The 10,446-nt window shown below is 36.4% G+C and overlaps 1 protein-coding gene across 1 annotated transcript; it reads left to right on the top strand.

Moving 5' to 3' along the window:
• The first annotated feature begins 206 nt into the window (after positions 1–206).
• On the top strand, positions 207–9,349 carry LOC128204974 (cadherin-23-like). The gene is made up of 8 exons (XM_052906369.1): positions 207–467; positions 758–883; positions 1,138–1,258; positions 1,991–2,311; positions 2,869–3,049; positions 7,868–8,001; positions 8,315–8,344; positions 8,777–9,349. The coding sequence occupies exons 1-8, from the start codon at positions 207–209 to the stop codon at positions 8,812–8,814; spliced, it is 1,212 nt and encodes a 403-aa protein (XP_052762329.1). The 3' UTR covers positions 8,815–9,349.
• The last annotated feature ends 1,097 nt before the right edge of the window (positions 9,350–10,446 follow it).

Here is a 10,446-nt window from a genome sequence, read left to right as displayed (position 1 = left end):
GGTTTGTCCCGGAGGAGGCAAATGCTTTTCAAAAATGTAAATAAGCTTTGAATTTTTACATTCATTAAACAAATGGAAATATACCTGCTCAGCTTTGAAAGGTTTTGTACAGCATTACACTGAACGTTTAAACTGCCGAAATATTGATAAAAATGGAAAATTGACGCTAAGGTCTACAGTCCCCCAGAAGTTTATAAATTGCAATGATGTTTAGCATATTACAGTTGAAGGCATATATTGACGCCTGTTGTCATCGAATTGAAAACGAGTTTCTTTCAGCTGGGAGCATAACAACATCAGCACTTATTGACTATGAGACCATTGCTGCAACATCGTTTACGTTAACTGTCACCGTGGCAGACCCTGTGACATCAGACACAGGGGATTTGACCGTTAATATAGCAAACGAAAACGAGGCACCGTCGTTTGGTCAGGCTAGTTACAGTCTCTCTGCTGAAGAAGGCAATGTGCGTATTACTGTATTAAGCGATATAAGTCTTAACAATTTTTTTTAAAAGATATATGTCTGAGTAACATTGCAAATACTTTACATAATTATATTGACATGCTTTGTACGAGTAGATTATTATATTCTAAATGGCAATCTTCATATGTTTCAGGAGCAAAATAAAGTTCGTGGATTATCCTGGAAACTCAATACATTTGCATATACTTAAGTTATAGTCAAGATTAACAAAGAAAAGAGCTGAAACGGTAACAGACAATTTCTTATTTCTTTTCGTTTTTCTCTATCAAGGCTGGCACTGTTATTGGTACACCCTCGTTTGGATTAACAGACCCTGACACTGGCGATTTGATGAAATTAGTATTGGATTGTGGGGAGCAGACAGGCTATTTCTATATGCACCCAACAAGCGGGCAGGTATAATTCGGTTCATATCCAGTATGTTATTGCGACGTATACATTTGATACAAACCGATCAAAATTTTCAATACTCTTTACATACTCAATTCATTAATATTATTACACATACGAGTAAGTTTGCGTACTGATTTGATTTCTTACTTCCTCATATAATCAAATAAGTTCTGAAATTCTTCGAAACATAGCTGAAATAAAATAGAAAACAAGAACAGGTAACCAAAGATGTATTTACAAGTTTTATTTACTCATAGGTAAACTTCCAGTCCAACTACGACCTTGATGTCAATGCCCTCCCTACATCCGTTTCCTGCACAGTGACTGTAACAGATAACGGGGAATTAACAGACACTGCCACCCTGACCATTACGATCAGTAAGCATTTAACTTCTTGTTTGTCGGGACAAAAATGTATCCAAATTTATCATTACACCTACATCAAATGTTAAGAATTAGTAATTATTGCAACCTTTTCTCAGGTGTATACATAGTTTTGATTGTATTGTTCTGCTCTTGAAGTGATGTTGTGAGCCATGTTGGTTACAGTATACCTGTCATAGAAATGAACAAAATTGATACAGGCTGGTTCTATACATATCTAATTTGTATATGTCGCACGTGATAAACCCAAACTATTTTACGTCACGTGACTTATCATTGTAATATTTCATATAGTTTTTACTTGGTATTCCGTTATTTTCAATGTAAGAAAAACATATAACGTTCGTGCATTCTGGTTTTTCGTGGTCAGAGTCTTATCAAAATAATATTATGAACAATCTACATAATGTAAATGCATAAACGGTAAGATCTCAATGCAGCTGCTCTCGATAAATATATTTATTAGATTCTTCACGATTCAATGAATTATATGTTACATAAATTGTATTTTAATGTATTGCATATTGCACTAGATGAATAGTGTTCAAACGTTTGAACCAAAACATTTGGCATATTAACAATTAAATTTGCGGCAAAAAGCACAAAAAAACAATGTGCCGAGCACTTATTTTCTCGATGTAAAATTTACGTTATTACCCTCAAAGAAATGTTGTAATAATATATCAAAACATTGTACCTGAACCATAAACATTTTACTTTTTACAGACGATATAAACGACAACGTTCCAACTTTTTCTCCGCTGTCTTACACGTTCTATATTAGTTATTACACTAACGCCGGTGCAAGCGTCGGAGCGGTCACAGCAACGGATAATGACGCGGGAACTTACGGTGTGTTGACTTACACCCTTGACCAGACTGGTCTAAGCGAAGAGTATTTTGCTATAGATTCCACAGGGCTGATAACCACTAAGGTTCAGCCATCTACTGGTTCGTTAGGCTACGGTACATCTGTAACAATTTCTGCAAAGGCATCAGATGTTGGTGGAAATGAAGATTCAGCCACTGTGGTTATTATCATATCCGGTACGTGGACGTTGACACGACTTAACATGTCGTCTTTTATCTAAGTATGTTGTGTACATTTGATCACTTATTATAGTGTGGTAGTTCTTCCAAAAACCGTTTTCGCTGCTGATTGAGTGTTTGCACAAACTTGATGAAGTCAAAAATAATAATATTCTTTCGTAAAAAGTAATCAACAACTTTGCACATGATTAAGAATTGTTTAGGAAGGTCAAAGTTTAAAACAATCGTCTTCTAGAACTAAGTTTAATGTGGAAATATTTTTTTACATCAACTGAAAGTATCTTCCACTCTCTAAATGCATTAAACATGTGGCAAATTAAAGAAGAGTGATAAATATTAAATTAATTAATGATCATACAAGAATAATATCATTACAATTTTCGTCCTATATTAATGACGCCCGAACTATTATTATAAAAATACCAAGCCAAAAACACATCCTTTTTCAAACAAATTATTATATGTTTTCTTAAGAACTACAACAGTCAAAGACGTTTTGGACTTGAAACTAATCCGCATTCCAATAAATAACACGATTTCTCCTTTCATGTAAGACACTACAACAACCAGCACGACAACGACCACAGACCGATACAGAACGTTTATGGAAGACAGTAAGAACGTGGCATGGGTGGTTGTCGCTGGAGTGCTTGCATTAGGTTGTCTAGTGGCGATGGTGTATGTGCTGGCTACTTGTCGGGGAGAGAACGGATGTTCGCAATTCATGCGAACATGGTATGAAATTGCGTACATTTTAATGCTTTCAATCATATAAAAGGCTGTTTGAAAGTTGGTTTCTGAGCATTCATGTCAAACGCAGATAAAAGGTATTTTTCAATTTAAATATTAATATAACTTTAAAATGTCACTAATTGTAACATGTTCATAACACGGGCGACTGAGTCACTCTTTAAACTTATTGTCTATATCTTGGTTTTATCAGGTTTAAATCTGAAATATAATTCAGAAGCCCTTTTTAGGAGCTTGTCCCAAATACATACGTAGCTGCTGCAAAACGTGTGCAAATTGTTCTTATGTCATTCTCTTCTTGATCGTTGTAACATGACGTACGTAGCTTTAAAAGGTCGTGTGTAAAAAGTCAATTTTGTTTTTCTCTTCTTGATTTTGGATCCATGACGTACGTAGCTGCAAAAGGACGAGTGTAAATAGTTATGCCCTCCTTCGAAGAAGAGGGGTATATTACTTTGCACATGTCGGTCGGTAGGTCGGTCGGTATGTCGGTCGGTATGTCGGTCGGTCGGTCGGTCCGTCGGTAGACCAAAGCATGTCCGAGTGACAACTCAACAATTCCTGGACGTATGGTCATCAAACTTGACAAAAAGGTTGGGCCTGACCAGTAGATGACCCCTATTGATTTTAGAGCTCATCGGGTCAAAGGTAAAGGTCACAGAGACCTTTAATGTTAAAAATAATTTTAAAGCTTGTCCAAGTGCTAACTAAACAATGCCTAAACCTATAGTCATCAAACTTGATATGGAAGTTTGGCCTAACCAGTAGATGACCTTGGATGGTAAAAGGTTGTCCGAGTTATAACTCGACAATGCCTGCACCCATGGCCCTCGTAATTGGATTGGAGGTTGGGCCAGACCAGTAGCTGACCCATATTGTTTTTGGGGCTCATCGGGTCAAAGGTCAAGGTCACACTGACCTTAAATGGTGTAAGGTTGTCCGAGTTATAACTCGACAATGCCTGCACCCATAGCCTTCGTACTTGGCTTGGAGGTTGGGCCTGACCAGTAGATGACCCATAATGTTTTTGGGGCTAATCGGGTCAAAGGTCAAGATCACAGTGATCTTAAATTGTAAAATGTTGTCCATGTGATAACTCGACAATGCCTGCACCCATGGCCCTCAAACTTAACTTGGAGGTTTGCCTTGACCAGTTGATGACCCCTATTGATTTAAGGGGTCATTGACCAAAAGTCAAGGTCACAGTGACCTTGAATAGTATAAGGTTGTCTGTGTGATAACTCGAAAATGCCTGCACCTATGGCCTTCAAACTTGACTTGGAGATTGGACTTAACCAGTATGTAACACCTATTGTTTTTGGGGCTTATCGGGTCAAAGGTCAAGGCTACCGTGACCTTGAATGGATAAAGGTTGTTTGTGTGATAATTCGACAATGCCTGCACCCATGCCCATTAACTTGACATGGAGGTTGGGCCTTCCCAGTAGATGGCCCCTATTGTTTTGGTGGGTCATTGGGCCAAAGGTCAAGGTCACAGTGACCTTGAAGGAAAACTTAACAATTCCTGGACCTATGGTCATCAAACTTGATATAAATGTTGGGCCTGACCCTTAGATGACCCCTTTTGACTTTGGGGGTCATCGGATCAAGGTCAAGGTCACAGTAACCTTTAATGCAAATAGGTTAACAAATATTCTTGCTGTTATATCTCAACAATGCCTGAACCTATGATCATCAAACTTGACAGGGAAGTTGGGCCAGACCAGGAGATGACTTTTATAGATTTAGGAGTAATTTGGTCAGGTTCACAGTGACCTTGAATGCGAAAAGTTACAAGTGATAATTCAACAATGCCTGCACCCATGGCCCTCAAACTTGACTTGGAGTTGTGTCTTAACTGTAGATGACCCAAATGATTTTAGGGGTCATCGGGTCAAAGGTTAAGGTTACAGTGACCTTGAACGATAAAATGCTTGTCTGTATAATAACTTGTCAATGCCTGCACCCATGACCCGCTAACTTGACATTTAGATTTTTGGTGACCTGGCTGATGACTCATTTGGATTTTGAGGGCAAAGGTCATGGTCATAACACACTCTAACCTCAAATTTTGAATAGTCATAATCTTAAAACTGCCTCAACGGCATCCAATGTCAGTGACAAATCAGCTGTCATTTCGGTCCATGCATATATCACTCAATTGTCCATATAATCCTGACAACATGGCGCTCGGGGGGGGAATAATGTTTGAAAAACATCTCTTGTTCATTTCTGTCTTCCCTTCTTGATCGTGGTTTCATGGTGTACGTAGCTGCAACAGGACGAGTGAAATATTTCATTTTTGTCTTTCCTTCTTGATCGTGGTTGTTCAATGATGTTTTAAGCTGCAATAGGACGAGTGAAATAGTTCATTTCGCTCTTTTCTTCTTGATCGTGGTTCCATGATGAAAACATCTTTAACAGGATGAGTGAAAATAGTTGATTTTGCTCCTCTTCGCTTGATCGTGGCTGTATGATGTACGTAGCTGCAACAGGATGAGTGTAAATAGTTCATTTTGGTCTTCCATTCTTGATCTTGGTTCTATGAAGTACTTATCTGCAACAGAATAAGAGTAAATGGATCATTTCAACAGGACGAGGAGTAAATAGTTCATTTCGCTCTTTTCTTCTTGTTCGTGGTTCCATGATGAAAATATCTTTAACAGGATGAGAATAAACAGTTAAATTCGCTCCTCTTTGATTGATCGTGGTTGTATTATGAACGTAGCTGCAACTGGACGAGTGTAAATTGTTCATTTTGGTCTTCCCTTCTTGATCTTGGTTCCATGACGTACTCATCTACAACATAATAAGAGTAAATGGATCATTTCAACCGGACGAGGAGTAAATAGTTCATTTCGCTCTTTCCTTCTTGTTCGCGGTTCCATGATGAAAATATCTGTAACAGGATGAGAATAAATAGTTCAATTCGCTCCTCTTTGATTGATCGCGGTTGTATTATGAACGTAGCTGCAACAGGACGAGTGTAAAAAGATCATTTTGTTCTTTTTTTCTTGATCGTGGATCCATGGTGTACGCAGCTGCAACAGGACAAGTGTAAATAGTTTTTTGGGGTCTTCCCTTCTTGAGCGTGGTTCCATGATGTCAGTAACTGCAACAGGACAAGTATAAATAGTTAATTTTGCTCTTTTCTTCTTGATCGTGGTTCCGTAATAAAAACATCTGTAACAGGATGCGTGTAAATAGTTCATTTGGCACCTATTCGCTTGATCGTGGCTGTATGATGTATGTAGCTGCAACCACAGTGGCTTGATGACAAAGGCTCATTAAGATCACAATAAATAATTTCAACTAGCCAAAATTATATTTTATACATACTTGAACATGTATATCATTAAAACAATACATTGCCATAAACATAAAATAAAATGTGACAAAAAAAAATAAAAAAAAAACCCTATACTGTAATATGAAACAAGTGAGGAATGTTCGCCCGGCGAAAATGTAAACAAAGACCAATTCTCGTTGAAAATTATAACTTCTTCGTAAGCTACAAACAAAACACCTGGCTCATAGATGCAGTGGCCCGTTATATACACATTAAAACCAGTATTCTTGTCGAGAGAAACAGTATACGACGAAAATGCTTCAAACTGCGAATTATCACAAGCGCTAGCCAGACATTGTTTGGCCAAATGACGTGGTACCCGGCTCCCCTTCATCGATTAGCGAAAGCGGTCGAAGGGCGGGAACCACCGGAACACTCAATCCTTTTCCGATGGTTCCCGTCCTTCGGCCGCTTTCGCTAATCGATTAAGGCGAACCGGGTATTACGTCATTTTGACAGAACAATGTCTGGCTAGCACTTGTGATAATTCGCATTTTGAAGCATTTTCATCGTAAACTGTTTCTCTCGACAAGAATACCGGTTTTAACGTGTATATAATGGGCCACAGCATCTATGACACAGGTATTTTGTTTGTAGCTTACGAAGAAGTTATAATTTTCAACAAGAATTGGTCTTTGTTTACATTTTCGCCGGGCGAACATTCTTCACTTGTTTCATATTACAGTATAGGGCATTTTTGAATTTTGTCAAAACTCATTTTATGTTTATGGCAATGTATTATATTGATGATATACATGTTCAAGTATGTATAAAATATAATTTTGGCTAGTTATTTATTGTGACTTTAATGAGCCTTTGTCATCAAGCCACTGTGGCTGCAACAGGACGAGTTCAGTATGGTCTTCCCTTCTTGATCGTGATTGTTCCATGATTTATATAGCTGCAATAGGACGAGTAAAATAGTTTAAAAGTTCTTCTTCTCTCGATCGTGGTAGCATGACGTACGTAGCTGCAACAGAAGATCTGTAAATAGTTCATCTTGTTCTTCTCCTATTGGCCATGGTACCATGACGTCAGTAGCTGTAACATGACGAGTGTAAATATATTACAAGTTTTTCTCCTCTTGAACGCGGTTCCATGGTGTACGTATCTAAAACAATACGTCTGTAAATAGTTCACTTTGCTCTTCTCTTTTTGATCGTGTTCCCATGATATTTGTAGCTGTAACAGGACTTGCGTAAATAGTTCACTTTGCTCTTCTCTTTTTGATCGTGTTCCCATGATATTTGTAGCTGTAACAGGACCTGTGTAAATAGTTCACTTTGCTCTTCTCTTTTTGATCGTGTTTCCATGATATTTGTAGCTGTAACAGGACCTGTGTAAATAGTTTATTCAAACTCTTCTCCGCTTGATCTTTGTTTCATGATGTATACTAAACAAGTGTTAATGTTTCATAACCTTTTTATCTTGATCATGGTTCCATTACAAATGTAGCTGCAATACTACGAAGCGCCTGAAGCGCAACACCTACATGCCTCGCAATTACGATTTTCAACGTGAAAGGCGTGAAATCCGACAGACGTCTGACAGTATTGTGTCCCCAAGAGCAGTCAATGTGAAGCAATCTTGTAAGTACTCAACCATAGACGAGCATTAACAGAAAATATGTTTTGTGATTCATATTTCGTGTAGTTAGAAAAAATAGTTTAGGGCCTGTTTGGAATGTTTTATAGACTTCAGATTCAACTGGCATTTTGCCATTTCAATTTTCGGGATTGTTATTGTTCGACCTAATAATGTTTTATGAGTATAAAAGATAAACGTTACTGTGCTTCAACTTGGCTGATAAATTTAAGATTGAAAGCAAAACACGTACGTTTTATTAATGCAAATGTATAATCAAAAAATATTTCTTCAAAAACAGTTACCATTCTGTTTCAGTTTCTATAAGAAAGCCTCCACCGCCGAAATGTGAGTATTGAATTTTATTGTTGAAAATCTACTAAAACAATGTAATCTTTGTTCTTTTTTTGCAATTACGATATATAATTTTAAAATGAATTGATGAGTGTTTGATTAATACAAAGAAGACTACAGGGACAAGTTTTATAGTCGCAAATTTGAAAGTAAACCCTGTTTGAAGTCACGAGGCAAGGGACTGAACAATGATAAACTAGAGACACAAATGAATAAAAAAATACATAAACGAATACGACACCATACTCCGAAAGGGTTTTACCAATTAATGCTTGAAATACCACCTTGGAACGGTCAGTGAACCCCGATTCCATTGGAACAAGTCTTTTGGGGGCATAAGGTAGCATGTACGGCTTAACCTCACACTTGTAATGAAATATGTTTATATATATAATATTTGATTACTGTTTTAATTTTCACTTTCAGTTCAACAATCCTGGAGATCATACAACAATTCCCTTTAAAACATTACTGCTGTCTGAATAGTATTGGTGATAATACAACAATTCCCTACAAGACGATAATTATTGTCTGTATAGTATTGAAGAACATACAACAACTCCCTAAAAACGATAATTATAGTCTGTATAGTATTGTAGAACATACAACAATTCCCTACAAAACGATAATTGTAGTCTGTATAGTATTGCAAAACATACAACAACTCCCTAATACCGATAATTATAATCTGTATAGTATTGTAGATCATACAACAGTTGCTTTTAAAACGATAGTTGCAGTTTGTATAGTGTTGCAAATACTACAACAATTCCTATTAAAACGTTATTGCAGTCTGTAGGGAATTGTAGTGAATTATTTGGGGGCTTCAAACTGACTAGTAACTGCATCACAAATGGAAGTCAATATTACCATTCGAATATTGACTATAATATTTTACTTCGTAAAATAAGACGCTACACTTGTGATAATCCGTATGTCGTATGTTCGAGTCTTAATGGAGTTATTTCTGCGAAATTGTTTTTTTTTTACTTGTCATATACTATTTTAAGTGTTTTGTTGCTTCTTTTCTCTATTTATTGTATTAATGAAATGCAATATTCTTTGTGATATCATTAACCTTTGGATTAAACCATAAATTTGACACTTTGCAGTTAATGAGAATGTTAATTTGTTGTGATGTTTATTGTTATGTTCTATTTCTTTTATGCTTTTCAATGAGATACGGAGATTTATCAATGAAAAACACAACAGTGAAAATGTCAATTGACAATTTCAATGCAAACCAAAGAATGACAATATCAACTTTCATAACTACTTTTAAATTCCATTCAAGTTATTTTCCCTTGATCAGAACTAAACACTAACCAAAACGTGACTGTGTTGTAAAAAGTAATTTGATATTAAAAAAAGATTGCATACGTTTAAATAAAAATATATTTGAAAACAACTTCCCGTTTATATTAAAAATGGTATTTCTGTGTTTTTAAACGTTTCTTGAACTTTGAAGCTGAATGTTCGAATAATTGCTTTCATACCAAACCAATAACAGACAAAAATAACTCGTCGAACATAACTTCGATGTTTAATCATCGTTCAAATATCTGTTTGAACTGTTTGTCGTTGTAATACGTAATACGAACATCCCGGAAATTTGACACAACAGTTAACTTATAGAATTAAGATTATTATCCTACCCACGCCTCAAAATTTGCAACCTAGCGTGATTTTTACTCTTTACTTGGAAAAAAATATGTCCTCAAGCGAATCAGACTGGTCACTGACAGTAAGGGATGACAGAATATCAATGCATCATGAAAATATATATACAACTAAGAAATGTTTTCATCCAATGATTATCCGCAATTGTTTTGCTAACACGTTCGACCTTTTAGATGTTCATTCAATAAATGGCGGCCTAGTAACTTGGTCATGTATTGATGCCCTGTTCAATTAAATGTGGTTTCGTGCATAAACTGTAATTTTTGGAAACATAAATGCGTTAATAAAAGTTCATTCATTTGATGAATGTTAATAAAAGATTTACAGTAGCAAACGAGTCAAAGATTAACTATAACCAAAACTAACCGACATGTTTTTCTCCACGAACAGAAAAAAAAGACAGCTACATCATCAGC

Source organism: Mya arenaria, chromosome 10 (genome assembly GCF_026914265.1).
Source record: "Mya arenaria isolate MELC-2E11 chromosome 10, ASM2691426v1".
NCBI lineage: Eukaryota > Metazoa > Mollusca > Bivalvia > Myida > Myidae > Mya > Mya arenaria.
The sequence above is the reverse complement of the archived record's forward strand: the minus strand, read 5'-3'. Positions and strand labels throughout refer to the sequence as shown.

Bases quoted from the DNA above. Each gene is read 5' to 3' on its own strand.
- LOC128204974 (XM_052906369.1), top strand. From the start codon at position 207: ATGTTTAGCATATTACAGTTGAAGGCATATATTGACGCCTGTTGTCAT. The intron at 3,050-7,867 runs GTATGAAATTGC...TTACAAATGTAG, and splicing joins TCGCAATTCATGCGAACATG to CTGCAATACTACGAAGCGCC. The intron at 8,345-8,776 runs GTGAGTATTGAA...TTTCACTTTCAG, and splicing joins AAAGCCTCCACCGCCGAAAT to TTCAACAATCCTGGAGATCA.